This window comes from Tetrao urogallus, assembly GCF_951394365.1.
Source record: "Tetrao urogallus genome assembly, chromosome: 10".
In the NCBI taxonomy this organism is placed as follows: Eukaryota; Metazoa; Chordata; class Aves; order Galliformes; family Phasianidae; genus Tetrao; species Tetrao urogallus.
This window is the reverse complement of record NC_136823.1, coordinates 3,844,868-3,860,438: the sequence shown is the minus strand read 5'-3', so window position 1 is coordinate 3,860,438 and position 15,571 is coordinate 3,844,868. Positions and strand designations below refer to the sequence as shown.

Here is a 15,571-nt window from a genome sequence, read left to right as displayed (position 1 = left end):
CCCGCTTCCCCCACTGGATTCCCTCCGAATTGTCAACATCTTCCTCACCTTCCCCGATACTGGATACAGGGCTCAGTGGGAACACTCTCAGTACTCAAGCAGAAGGATCACCTCCCTTGTTTATACATCCAGGTGCTTTTTGTTTATTTTTGTAATTTTAATTTACTTTTTTTTTTTTTAGCAAGAGTAGGAAATTACTTGTCCATGTTTAATCTCTAAGCCAATTCAACCTCCTTTACTTTGAAGCTATTAATTTTGAACAGCAAAGTCCTCTTTTTTTTTTTTTTTTGCCTGTTCAATTGCCGGAGTATTCAACTTCTCATCCTATAAACATTCACTGATCTTCAGGAACGTTCAGGATCCTTCATCCTTGTCTAGACATTATCATGTCCATAAGCAGGATTTGCAGCATCAAATCTCCTACACTAAATTTGCTGTGTTTCTTACTGTTTTCCCTTCCCGTGATGGTGTTGGTGCTATTAATCATCCCACACATGCTCTACCTTGAGATTCTGATTGCCTTCACATTTGGAAAATTAATGACTGGAGAAGTAAAGGAAATTTGTCCTTCAGGTATACTGCAAGTGATATTCCTTGGAACTACTTTATTGCACAGATGTCCAGCTGTCATTCTCAATCAAATAGAGCAAATAGCAACTGCCAGGCTGCATTTTTACTTATTGGGGAGATTGCAGCAGCACTGTTAGAATACTAAACAGACCTGGGAACAAAGACCAAAATTAGGATCATGCATACCGAATTGCCTCGTGTCTGCTCCAAGAATCTAAGTATATGACAGGGCAACGTTATCCTGATGGTATCTGCAAGGAATTTTTGAAGTCTTCTGAGGAGCTTTGTGACCCTTGACTGAGAACTCTGTACAGCAACTAGAAATTAACTGAAATGCCCCAGACATACCGAAATAGGAACCTTTTTTTCCCCAATTACATAAAAGCTATAATTACATTGGTTACATAAACATTTTAACTGGGAAAAACATGGGATAACTGAAGATACCCTCCCCCAGCACCAGTTAACCACCACTCCTAGCACAGCAAGAGTAAAATTAACTCAGTGTTCACACTGTAAAGCTGTAAAGCTTCTCAATGTGGATGATACTGCGCTCTCCTTCCGTCTCTCAAAGAAAGAAAACATCTGAGACCATTCTGAAGTCCCCCTTTTTTTACACAGCTACATACATTAGATTTTTCTCCAATCTCTTTAATCAGTGTCAGGGGACTCATCCCATAAGAAATCAGAGTAATTTCTCTGTGCTAAACTAGCAATGACAAGGATACTGTGACTTCATCCTTGCTGAGAAACGGAACGTACTCAGAGCTGCAGAAGGGCTGCACAGCTGATCAGCCTCTATTCAGCTTGCAACATGTTGCTGTACTTTTTTTTTTTTTCCTTTTTTCCTAAAACCAGTCTTCTCCCTGGAGCTTACATATGATTCCAACATTCACTACTTTTTTTACTGCCTAAAAGCAAAACAGAAATGCAAGTTTTTTGCCTGCTGCACACACTCACCTGAAGAAGAGAATAAAATGACTGTGCTGAGCTGGACTGATTTATTCTGCAGAAAGATGAGAACCAGATGACACGGAAGGAGCAGCCCTGTTGCTGTCCTGCACAGACCACTCAGCTGGTATCTCTGAGCAAAGTGTGAGAAGGACATCAGCCTACTGCCAGTCCTGGCTGATATCAGAGCCTTCTCACACTCTTAGAGGGTGCTAGTTGAGATGAGCTAGGGAATCAATTCTTAACTATTAGGAATAGGATGGGTATGGAATCACTCTGAGCCCAAACCAGAGATCCATACCAGAGCAGGCAACTATTTGAGAGTGGGTGGGCAGGGCGAGGGAAGAGCCATGTGTGAGGAAAAAAGACATCTCTATTTTCCTTTTGCAAACCACAGCTGGATACAGATCAGATAACAGCTACAGTAACAGATCTATTCTGTACCAGCGCCTCCAACTCCCCTACAGCAAAGAGCTGGGTCAGCAGAGTCCAGCTGCTGCAGATCACCAGATGCTGCACACATCTCAGAGAGAGAGAAACAGAGATTGCTATCAGGTGAAAGGCAGCAGCAGCAGCAGGTTACAGCAGTCTGCATCAGGATTCAAGGATACAAACGCCTGCAGAGCGCAATAAATGGTGCAGCAGCTCAGGGAGTGCTGAGGCAGCATTTTTCTCCACGTAGAAAGAGGCAGTGTGGTCCAGGGCCTCGTTTACATCAAGAGCTATTTAAGAGAGTAGTTAATTAAGTATACAAATACTGAAGGGTATCATATTGGGCCCAACCTAGATCGAGCTACAAAAGTGCATTCAAAAATCATTTAAAAATTCTTAGGAAACTTCCCAATACAAGAATCCACAAGACAAATTCTCAGGAAATTATCAGATATTATCTAACATTAAAAGTAATAAAAATGGATGTGGAGAAGAATGGTAGAAAAAAGTATGAATTCACCCAAATGGGTCACAACCTGTTCTTAAAATTCTGTCAGTATCTGCTAGAGATAAGACCATTGCCAACTAGCAGAGCAGCAGCTGAAAACAGAATTCAACTGTAATTTTGCCTTCTTTTAATTACATGCTACATTAAAAAGTTAACGTAAAGCATGTTTGGAAGCATTTTCAGTATAGTCCTCTGATAATCTTCAGTCTAATTCTTATATTACCTGTCATAAGCAAATACACTTTTCCCCTCTGCCAACCTTCACTGCCCCTACCAAAGCCAGAAATAGCACTTATGGGCATTTCCATCCTTGTGGTGCGATCAGACTGGAGAACATGAGAACACATCTATCTGTTCCAGTCACTTGCCGCATGAGTATCTGAGTGTAGACAGAAAACCACAGCTGAGAAAGTAAAAGCAACAAGGCAAAAGAAAAAAAAAAAAACACACACACAAAAGAAAGAATAGAGTGCACACTATAGGAAAGGAAAGATGCTGTGGTGAAGCAGGGCAAAGGAATCACCATACGCAATTCCCACAGTAAGAGAGCAAGTGGAAGTGCTTTCCTACTCTGGTACCATTTACTTCCAGATTCCAGCATGAATGTACCCCTGTGCTGTACTAAATAATACAAAACACAGCTAGATAACATGACAAAGTTAGAGACATTTGTATCCGTTCAACTCTGAGCACCAGGTACATGGCATCCCTCTATTAAGGCAGTGCCTAAGTCCAAGTGTTACACTACAGGTGCTGTCTGTGCCTACGCTGCAGAAACCCTGAAAGCAGTTCAAATTTTGTTTAATTTTTGTGAGAAGATTGTAGGCACACAGGAAAGCCCCGTATCGCACTCCCACTGTACATCAAGTAACAGAGAAACAGGACGAGAAATCACTATGCTTCATGTTTAACCTGTACTCAGCCCCCCTTGTCTTGAAACAATGGCTTTTGTCTCTGCCTTGTTTTTCAGGCTACTCAACAGAGTATGGTACAAACCCTAATACACACAAACAATCTCTGAGAATCAGATGGCAGGTAGGAAACTTACCTTCGAGCCCATGCTGATGCACCACGACTCCCACAGCCTCATGCCCTAACCAGGCTAACTGCAGGCCTACAAAAGCACAGCCTTAGCTGACTCAGTCTCAAGATACTGCTGTGAGGATTATTTCAAATGAATGGCCCTTGCATAGGGTCTCCAGCTAAGGGACACACATACAGAAGTACCAGCAATATTTTTCCTTCAACCCCTCTCCTTTGAATCAGTAATTTAAACTCGTTACCTTTGACAGTTAATTTTGACAGCACGGGGCCTCACAATCACTGCTATGCTGCAGAAGATCTTTATAAAGGTCCTGCACAAAGTTAAGGAAAAGCCAATTTTCATCTTTAGCATTAAACAGTCAATTTACAGAAAATCCAAGAACAGTTCAGCTATGCCTTATGAGAAGTATGAGATTATCAGACTGAGGTCACAAAGTTGCTTCTCTTCAGGGCAGATTATTTTTTGCAATTAAGCAGCTAGAAATATATTTCAGAAAGAAAGAGTATTGCTGAAGATTTTATCCGTTTGCAACTCAGAGCGAATTCATAAAACTTGGCTGGGCTTTATGTTCACTGCAAAGCACATATAAACCCATCCAGTCCTTGCACAGGTCTCAGGCAGCCAACATCCTTAGGAAAAAAATGACACATACACAAGGTCATACATCTTGAATAACAATTTAAACAAAAGGCAAGTAGATTGTCTCACTGAGGATGAAGTTAGATTTCAGTCCCTTGCCATTTCTGTTTATTCTCACAAACATAAAAGCAAAGTCATTTAGCTTATGAACAGCAATCTTACCTTCACAGAAGAAATGAGCTGAACATTTTTATGTGAAGCCAATATAAATCGAAGCCCCATTTGGTTTCAATGTCAAAAAGACAAACAAGCTGACTTAAAGGGAAAACTAGAGAACATTGTCCAATATTCACTAAGCTGAACAGGCCAATGATGCAGTAGGTTCAGGCACTGACATTTCTTATGCTGATAAAAATAATTTCATGTAAGCTGAAATGCCAGAGACTTGATTTACTTCAAATGAATACTTACAGGCTTCGATACGGTTCAGTAAAGCACAGTAGCTACAAGGAACATCCATTTATAAATATTTCTACTAATATAGGCTTATCAAAAAAATGGCTTGGTTTACGTTCATAGTTAGTGTAAAGCTGAAAAACAAAGCAATGGAAAAACATGCTAAGCAAGACTTGGTTACTCTTGAAAAGCATTACTCTCTGTCAATACTCCTGTTTGCAGTTTATGTAATCTTGTTCTTAGGAAGCTAATAAAGGCACAGCAGTGACTGAGTTCAGTACTCTGCACAGAAGCAAGTTTCAACACTGGTGAGAAATGCTGAAAGTCAGTGAAACTTAGATGTGGCTTCTGTCATCCAAAACCAGCAAAAACATCTGCAAACCATACAGGGGTTGTCTGTTGTGTCACTCACTGATAGACATACAGGCTAACACAAGAACATCTGGCAAACTGAATTGACCTTTATAAAAAAAAAATCAAAAACCCAACAAAAATTTTACGTAAAACCTGCTTTAAATCTGAAACCGAAACAAAAAACAACCAAAAAACAACTAAAACTCCCCATAACCTGATAAGACCACAACCCAGTCACTAGCACTCAGTATGGACATCTTCAGATTTCAGGTTGATTGGGTTTTACCTGATCAATAGGGAGTGCTACACATTATCTTCTCTAGGAAATGTGTGAAAGTAAAGTACTCTGAACGTAGGGAAATGAGTTTGCACGTGAAGCGAATTTATTGGTCAAATTGTTGAATCCAGGGAGTTTTTTAAATCAACAACCACACACTTCATGAAAATCCAGCTAGCATGAGGGGACAAATCCAGGTGACCCTTTATGTTCAAAGCTATTGCCACAGGGTATATGCATCACAGAGCCTTGTAGGTAACCCATGGTTCAGAAAATCAAAGATACCCTCTGCAGAAGGGCAGGCAGAGAACAGCATCACTGAGGTACAAGTCCCATTTCTTTCAGGCAAATCACTGCATAGATATATCTAGGGTTAAGGTGTTGGACATGTTTCCAAACAGCTTTTACAATATTGTAAGATAACAATGAAAATACATTGTATTTGAAACCAAAGAGCAGCATATTAGACATGCACTGGTAAAAACATCCTGTGTGCAATCTGAGATGCTAGAAGTACCATACACAACTTGGATGTTAATCTAAAAGCACACTAATTTGATTTCATTTTTGTGGAAAAAAGTCCACACGGTCTTATTCATAAAAATGGAATTCTCAACATTCAGCTGTGGTGGGTATAACACTGACATATACAGTCTTCATGTTCAGGTTCTTCATGGAGATGTCCTTTGTGATCTCTGAACAAGAAAGAAGAAAAAAAGAAATACAGAAGCCAGTTAGTGCTCTTTCTTACAGGTAAAGCCATCAGTGCATTTTTAATTTACTCGCAGGCCTACTGGTTCAGTCGAAATGGAACATGGACAGAAACTGCTCAGCTCCAATTCCCTCCCGTTGTAACACCGTGCATTAAAGGAGTTGCCATGTGCCAGGCACACCGCTGCAGGAACTCAACCTGCTGTCCCAGGCTACAAAGAATTGTTTCTGAAAGCACATCAGCCCACAGCTCCCAGCTTCAATCTCACACAGAACAGCATCAATCCAGAAAACCGTTTTATAATGCAATAATAAAAAGTCAACAGCACAGCACAGCGCACTGGAAACTACAGTCCCTTGCAAACATTATGTAATGGCCAGTGTAGGACAGACCAGAGATGCATCTCCTCTAGCAATCCATCACAACATGTTAATGCAGGAGTACAAGTAGATGCATACATTAATGACTTCTAATGTAAAGTGAGGATTGCAATAAACTCATGTTGCTATCTTGTCAAATATGCCTCAAGAGTTTTATACCATACCAGGTCAATTTAAGTCATTTCACATACTTCAGAATAATAATAGGATTAGGACTCAACCATAAACCTCTTTTACAGATGTTGTGTATTTCTGCTGTGATCTTTTAGGAAACACAAATCGTAATAAAATGTTGTGCAGCCCACGAAATGGTGCCTTAATAAAATGTTGTGCAGCTGAAGAAATGATGCCTTACAACTAAAAAGCTGGTGAGAACTGGAAATTAACTGTCATCATGCAGAGAGCATTTTTTCCAAGAAGTGAGATGCTTGCTAGCTCAATATTCCCCAACACCCACCAGCTGCAGCAAACAACACCAATAACAGAGCAGCCTGCTTTTGTTCCAAAGCTGTACCTCCCAGTATTCAAAACAATCCAAGTAACAAATATATCAGAGACCTCTTTACTAAGAAACTTCAAAGTGGTTACCACAAATACTGAAACCAAAGCAAAAGAAATTTAGGGGTTACTGTGCAGCTCTGCACACTGGAATCACTACAGACAACATAAGCAAATAAAAGATAATTTTATATTTTGGCACTGGTTCCAGCACAAGTGACAGATTAATAACATACAGAATATTTGGGTGTTTTCAGTGGAAACAATTTTGCAGCGTACTGCACTGTGTCACAGTCCTGCTGTCTGATATTCATCCTGCTCTAGCTTGGGCTCACATCCAACTGACAAAGACCAAGGCAGCGTGCATGGTGGGGGGAGGCAAATCTATGAAGTGCATCTATGGAGATAATGCAGAAGCAGTTCGATTTTCAGTAATAGCGTCCAGCTGGAAACTGCTCCTCAAAGTTTTCTTTCCATATAACAGTATGAACATTTCTTCTAACATTAAGGTCCCCATCTTTTCTTGAAAAGCGCATCATAGACTGAGCAAATACAGCCTGCAAACTTCAAGTGCTATCAATTAAATAATTAAGAAGTCCATATGGATCCTGATGGTACCATTTTAAGGAGATCTCTGAGTGCAGTGCTTTGCTTCAAGCAGCACATCTACAGAGATGAGAGGTAAAACACAGTCCAAAAATTAGGGCTTTATTCCCTCATTGACATTCCTCTCCTCGAGAAACTTTTACAACAGTATGTAGAAAAAGTTACTTTGGTCTGAAGAAGCAAACTGTGAACTTGCTCTCAATGTTGTTTTGTTGTTGTTTAAACCAGAGCACGATAGCCAACTTGCATGGTAGCATTGAAGAACAAATCCACAAATCCTGAGAAGTGAGATATTACATGAAGCTGCTACTTTCAACATAATTACTGCTAGAAATTAGAAACTTGATTCATCAGGATGATGTAATGACATCCTATTTTCTGTGCTAATCCCTCTGAAGGAAGGCTCTGCAGTTAGCACACTAGAAAGTACTGCCCCTACACCATGTGTCTTAAGAGCTACCTGTAACTTTGCTGCTTCAATCTTAGGAATAAGCAGTTCTCACCACCTGGACGTTCAGTTGGAGCCAATAACCTTTATAGATCCCTTCCAACTTCAAGACCCTTCAAATTTTTAATTTGAAGAGTGTTTTTCTAGTATTCCAGAATTGGAGAGAGGAACAGATTTATTTCTGAAAAGCTGGCAAGCTTTTGTGCAGTAAGGAGCAGATGCCCAACTTCACTTACCTGACAATGTTCATAAAGGTAGCGTTTTCAAAATGGATAGCTCATTTTCCTAAGTGATTTCTTTCTCTTTTTGAAAAGGCCTTTAAAAATCAGATTTTCTATTCATAGCTCATTTTTCTTGAATGATTCAAGCAGCTAACAGCAAACTTATTTTTAGTATCGTATTTTCCCAACCAGCAAAAGACTCCAGTTTTTTGTTTTCAGAGCTACAATACTGCGATATATTGACAAAATATAAATAAGGGATTACAAAATTACTATACATACAATCATTAACTGAACTAATGTTTTCCAGAGGCATCAAATACAATTGGTTCTATAGGCAGCATTTATCAAATAAAAAACCACCAAGATAATCACAGGATGGCTTAATTTGGAGGGGACCTTAAAGATCATCCAGCCCCACCCCTGCCATGGTCTGGCTGCCCCCCAGCCCAGGCTGCCCAGGACCCCTCCATGGCCTGGGCCACCTCCAGGGATGGCACCCACAGCTCTGGGCAGCACTGCCAGCGCCTCACCACCCTCTGAGCAAAGGATTTTCCCCTAACGTCTCACCTCTTTTAGATTAAAGCCATTCCCCCTTTGTCCTATCACTACTAGACTGTATGAAAAGTCACTCTCACTCCTGCTTGTAAGACCCCTGCAAACACTGTAAGGCCACAGTGGTCTTCCCACTGCACTCCTCATCTTCATGCTGCACACCCCCCAGCTCCCTCAGCCTTTCTTCACAGAAGTGCTCCAGCTCTTTCATCATCTTGACCCTCAAGGTAAACTATGACCATTACTTATACCATAAAAAGGTTATGAAGAAAACTGCACTATGAGAATTACATCTGAGGTAATAGAAGCATAATTTCATTGCACAAGCATGTGTTAGCTACAAAAATAAACTTCCAGGACCAAGTTCCCTATCTACGAAGCCTCAAAATGATCAGATAGTTATTTTAGCCTTTGAAGACTTAAAAAAAAAAAAAAAAAAAAAAAAAAGTGATCTTTCAAATCAGCATGAGTGATCAGTTTATGCAATATTTAAAGCTTAAGTAGTTCTGCAGAATTGAGACTACAAATTTTGACAGCGACTCCACTGATTTCCCTTTTTGGCAAAGGTATTTGAAAAATCCTTGCTAAAACTGATACTTAATGTCTATTTATTTTCCTGTTTTTTTTTCCTGAAGTTACTTCACTCTTTAAAAGCTAGAAACTTTTATACAATGGTTATTTTAACATCTTGACTAAATCAAATGCTGCTGTGAACTCATTTGCCCTCTAACAATGATAGAAAAAGAAAATTAAGAATTAAGTGCAACATCAGTAACTCCTGACCAGCTACATTCCTCCCTGTCAGGTTGTACAAATAAATACATTTTTTGTTTATGCAACTAAAGTGTCATTTATATAGTCCAGTTTTACACCTTGTGCTGTTTCTGAGCACTACACTCCTTACTTCTGCTTGTTACCTCATTCAGCACACTTTACTTCGCATGAGCTCAAAGTATCTCTAGTAAGTTTTATCAGTATTTGAGATCCACTTACAAGAATGGCATTTGAATAAACAGATTACAGGTCACATGAGATACTACTACTAATAAAACAACAAAAACCAACAACAAAACACGCTTCACTTGAACTGATTATAATCTTAAATCTCATCAAGTTATTTGAAGAGTGACCCCCCAGCCCTACCCCCCCATCACCTGACAGCTATCTCCTAAGATTTGAAAACCATTTTAAACAAGGTGTTTAATTTCTAGGAAGGTAACCTGACACGGCCAGTTACCCTTAAGAGTTACACAGCCCTCCCAAACACCTTGTACATCTGTCACCATGATCAAATGGAGACAGAATCCTTTACCTGATTTCATACTAAATCGCATTTTTCCAGGTCTGCAAAATACCTGGCTTTGTTCATCTGCATTACCACACAGTTTCCAACCCATTCTTCCTGTCAAGTGAAGTGTCTTGCCTTTTTCAGAAATTTTTAGGCCCCATCACCTGACTGTGCTTCCAGAAGATTCTTTGTTATTTCAGGTATGTAACTGTGATTAAACCTATTTCCCAGGCGTTCTGAGTGAAATTCAGCTGCCATGCCCAATCTAGTCTGACCTATGTGAACTACTCCAAAATAGAAGCAATTCTATTATATTCTTCCCTCCTGAAATCTACTTTTTCTGAAAGAATATTTTTTAAAAAAAAGCATCTATAGTAAAATGAGTGTTATAGGACAAATTTGAGAAGGTTCTTAAAATACTCGTTAGATTTGCTCAGTTCTAGAAAGAGATTCACTGAGTCACAGCAGCATGTAACTACCACTTCCATTGCTGAATGACCTTTCTGTTTCAAAAGTAAGACCCTTCCTACAGTAAGCTCTTGGCCATTTTGGAAGGGGAAGGCATCAGAACTCTGAACAAGTAAACAAACGTGTGCTTGGAGGGTTTTATTAAATAGATGAGGGTATTATAAAATTTCCATGTACCCTTCATGCAAGCGAAGTAGAAGTCTGTGCTTACCCTGAGTCTCTGCTTCATCCAGGAACAATTTTAGCCTCCTGCTTCTGAGCCCAAAAACTTTTGCTGTTTCATGTAGAAGACCGTGGTACGTTAACCCATTCTGACCAACTGGGTTTTCCATAAGAAGAGTTCCCACTGTTCCTTTCTGACACTCTGAACAAGATAAGAAGTCCAATAATTACTGATGGGGAATGATGTTACCTCATTTATCCTGGTAAACTGAAATTCAGGACTTGTTCTTACATTTTTACTCTCTTTGTAGTCCTGTGTAATTAACCATAGGAGCCTACCTACAGATATTCATAAGTAACTTCACGAATTACAGAATCAGAAGTGTAAATATAACTGACAGTATGACAAACAAAAGAAAACCTTGCAAAGTTCCCTACCACAGTCAACTGAATAATAAGTATTTCAAACAAGGCACTCAAACCAGTAACAACTACAGAAACTGAGAAATCACATTCCAATGACCAAAAGTTCAGATCAAAAACACATTTTGCCCCAAGCAGGTTCCCAGTAGCATCTGTAGGAATCCACACATACAAACATTCCAGAAAGGACTCATACAAGAGCTGACACTGAGCAGGTTTTCAAGTACGCAGTTTTTTCAACGAGAGATTTCAAAATGGAAGCAACCTAGATTAGCAGCTGGGAAACAATTCCATGCACATATCTGTGCTCCAAGATCAGGCTGATAATATAATTCTTCTGGCATTTAAATAGCAATAAGAGATGCTTTACAGGCTGTTACAATGTCTAGGTTAAGAGCTGGCTCCTCCTTCACCTCCCCATTCATTTCTGTTTCAATTTAAGACTCAGCTTTTAAAATAAGCTGCACAGGTGAGCTGACTATCAGAGGTAGGAAAGCAATGCAGAAGGGCTCTTGTTCAAATGCCAGTCCTTATCTGAAGCCAGCTCTCATCTCTCTTTCAGAAAAACATGGAGAAAAGCTAAATATAGACACTGCTTATTAGAAAGTACAGGCTAAAAGCAAAACCACTACGTATAAATGAACACGTACATACATATCTTCATCACTAAGAGATGGCGTACAGACCTAGCACAAAAACTGAATGTGAGAAGAGATCACTATCCATCATACCTTGTGGCTTTGCATTTATTAACTGCAAGTTGATATACTGGCAGAGAAGAGCATCAGGAGAGCTGATGAGAGCAGGTGCCGACCCCGTTGTCACATGCAGAGTCTTTCCACTGAGACTAAGCAAGTCAGTTTTATTTATCAGTTCTGAAAAAGAAAATGAGACCAGTCAGGCTATTACAAGGGAAGCTGAGGTCCTGCTTTCACTTCATTAGCAGACAGTACATCTTTCTAACTACTGACTCTGGCATGGAAGCCTTTCCCTCTTCACAATTACTTGTCCAAGAAAGAACTTCTCCAGTCTGACAAACAGAATTTACACAGAAATAGGTATTAATACTGCAGAGTACGAAATCTGCTATGGAAATTAGTTCCTACATCCCACTTCTTATGCACATAAACATGTCACATGACTACTTACTGCAATAAAAATAAACCTAAAATAAGCAAGAAATTATTTACTAAAGCCAACGATTTCTACCTCATTAAATTATGACCTTGGCCTCTTCCATGACTTCACTATCTGAAGAAGCACTGGACACACATTACCACTCAACATCAGGACATCTCACATTAAACTGCAGATGACAGTACATGTATGATTAGTAGTAGTTGGCCATATGATAAATAATGCCCCTTACACTAATGTTTGTGTTTAACATCAACGGTTATGATTCAGTAGATGACTCCAGTCATGCATATTTAGGAAATGAGGATGATGAGACACAAAACAGGACTTGTAACTGAAAGGATTTTAGAAGCAACACCAGTGCCCAAAAGCATGCAGATGGAAAAATAATGAGGCCCCTGTAACACTGATAAACAGATAAGGTACGTTAACATGCCTATCTATAACAGAGGTGGAAAAAAAAGAAACCAACAACCCTCCTAATGGCCATAAAACTGAAGAGACAGAAATAACACCACTCTTTGTTGTAGCTATCAAAGACCTCCAACGTCCAAATCTAGGAAGAATTAATAAACTTCTTTTTTTTTTGCCTATATATACAGTGCAGATACACGTTTTCTCCTTCTAACAGGTTTTCCTTCCGTGGCAGTTCTATCTGCACATCACAGACTCATTTTCCATCAGGTCATATAAATGAATTTGTGATGGACCAAAGTGACATTTATTATTATTTTTTTTAATTAACAAGGATGTTGACAATTTTAAAAAATGGGGAAAAAAAAAAAAGAAAAAGAGGTAAGGAGCAATCATAGGGAATACTCTTTCAAGACTTTGCTAGCTGCCAGAGAAAGTGTAATGAAGTGTGGAAGGTTTAGGAAACTGCCCTAGAGAAGAGAGTAACGAAGATTTGCTATTTCTACCCTAGTATTGTATCTAAGAAGGAACTGTGCTTTTAAAGCAAACAAACAAAACAACAACACATTTTCCCAAGTTTTGCAGTATCAAATCAACATATCAATAAATATATTACAAATAAACTTCTGGTATTTCACATAAAACAACACCAAATCCCTCATCTTTGAAAAATCAACCCATGCACAGGAGGGGCACTGCTTTTGGTTTTACGTGCCAGAAAGCAAGACAAAAAAAAATAGTGGTGAATAAATATATATATATATATTTCACCTGGAAAAGGAGCTAGCAGCAGTCTTTTCCTAGCGTAATTCTAAAGCAGCACTGCTTGTCAGATGCATGCAATTATTAGGTAATAGGTAGGAGACCACACTAGTGAGTGGGCTGCTTGACACAGCAAGAAGAGCCACAGCCCAAGTAACTCACAGCTCAGCCTTACACAGTTGCAGTGATCTGTGCAGGTCAACAGGGCACAAGCTACAGAAACTGCCATTTGCACATTTAATGAGCCTAGCATTTCACATTACAGGATCACTGACATTTTCACAAAGACCTCATGTACAGTGCTATCATTAGACTGCTCATATAACCCTCTAATAACAATAATAAGCAGTCAGGCACATCATTTTTTTCATATATAACATTACACTTGATAACAAGCAGATATTGGAAGTGCTCATCAATATTGAAATCACTTTTCAAGTCAGTTCTCCCTGTAGCTGAGATTTAAATGCTAATGCACTCTTAGGGCTCCTAACAGCCTTCTTGGCCTTCTAAAAATTCAAGGGAAACACATCTTTTTGTACTCATGCTCAGAAAACAATGCTAAGAATAGAATTTAAATAATAAGACACATGAAAATCATAAAGATAAAATAAAACACAATCTAAGAAGTGGTGGAGTCTCCTTCTCTGGAGATGTTCAAGACCTGCCTGGATGCCTACCTGTGCGACCTGGTGTAGGGAACCTGCTTTGGCAGGGGGGTTGGACTCGATGATCTCTGGAGGTCCCTTCCAACCCCTACAATTCTGTGATTCTGTGATTCTGTGAAGTATTTGGGGCTTTTTTTATTATTATTATTATCTTTTTTTTTTTTGCCTTGGCTCCCCTCCCTTTTCTAAAAGCCCTCAATGATTTGCAGTTTCTTGTAGCCTAAGAAAGAAACAGATTCATTTCAAATAGTTCTTTTTTCAATACAGGCTACTTCCTGGAAAGCTGAGCACAAACCAAAGCATCCCCAGCAAGAAACATGTAACACTGTCAGCTACCTAGAGCAAAATAAATAAAATAAAGATCAGAAAACTACTTTTACAATCTGATTTGAACCCTCTCTCTTTACTTTAAGTAATTGAAGTAGTAAAATGACACTTTTTTTTTTCCCTTCTGAAGATCAGTACAAATCCCAGAACCTTGCTCAGTGTTTGTGCAATCCATCAATTCGCTGCTGGGGAGGAAACGTTTATCCCATTATTTCAATGTTCCACTGAGAAAGAGGATCATGACATATTTTAGCCTGCAAGAACAGCCTGATTTTATGTCATTATGCAACCCTAAGTATATCTTTGTTACAATTAGAAAACATGATGATAAAAAGTATTGCAAGTAAAGTGGACAGGCCTAGAAATAACAGGGAAGAAAACAAGGAGCCAGAAATACAATTTTACTGGGTCACAATTTTATTAACACATGTGGGAACAATTCAGCAACCATTTGTTCAGAGTGCACGACCTCTTCTTTGCAATTCCTCTCGGGGAACAGCTGAGAGCAGCAGCCCTACCTAAAGAGACCCAGGGCCACCAACAGAGCTCAGCTAATGCCAGCTGAGCAAAGGCAGGGGAGGTAAAGCACAGGGACTGCATCCAAATTGAACTGCATGTCAGGAGTTCCAGTTCTGTTCTCTAGCATCCATAAGAGCCATTTTCTGTTCACATGCTTCTATTCAGCCCTGCCTCCTCAGGGAGCACTCTCTCTTACCAATCAATACTTGTTCAAAACCTCTGCCAAAACTAAATTTGATAATCAGAGCTTTCTAAGGGAATTTCCATGTCATTAATAAGTGGGCAGGGAAAATACCCTCACTGCCCTGACAACAGGTGTTCAAGAGTGAAATCCCATGACACTGCGGGTCCCCATGCTTCTAAGATTTTTCCTAAACCTCTCCATATCCCCTGCCACTCAGCATTCTCTGGTTCTGGAGGACACTCCTTCCACTTACCACGAATGGATCAGGAATAGATTCAAGGAGACTGATAACACACACAGAAGTATACCCACAAAAATGAACATTAACTCAGTATTTGAAAAACATGTGAGAAACTGAGAAGAAAGCCTGAAAACTGGTCTGAACATCGTGTTGTTTGTAAAACCAGCTACCCCTTTTGGGATGTAAGTGTCAAAATTCAAATAATACCACTCTACATGTAAGTACCAGGCAGGTGTCTCCATCAGCGCCCTTATTTGGTTACATATGAACACAATTCCACAACAAGAAACCATGACATTGATAATTGGCCAATACATTGCAAGGAACATGATGGCTTTTAATCCCTTAACAGCATCCCCACAATACTGAGCAGGATCATCGCTGGT

The 15,571-nt window shown here is 39.5% G+C and overlaps 1 protein-coding gene across 1 annotated transcript in view; it reads right to left on the bottom strand.

The window, feature by feature from the left end:
* Positions 1–5,784: 5,784 nt before the first annotated feature.
* Positions 5,785–15,571, bottom strand: part of IARS1 (isoleucyl-tRNA synthetase 1) — a gene marked incomplete at its 3' end in the record, with an annotated part of 91,095 nt that continues 81,308 nt past the window's right edge. Inside the window, exons 32-34 of the mRNA XM_079540508.1 lie at positions 11,665–11,808; positions 10,560–10,712; positions 5,785–5,867 (exon numbers count right to left, since the gene is read on the bottom strand). Of these exons, the coding sequence (XP_079396634.1) occupies positions 5,785–5,867; positions 10,560–10,712; positions 11,665–11,808 (380 nt within the window). The remainder of the gene's footprint in view (positions 5,868–10,559; positions 10,713–11,664; positions 11,809–15,571) is intronic.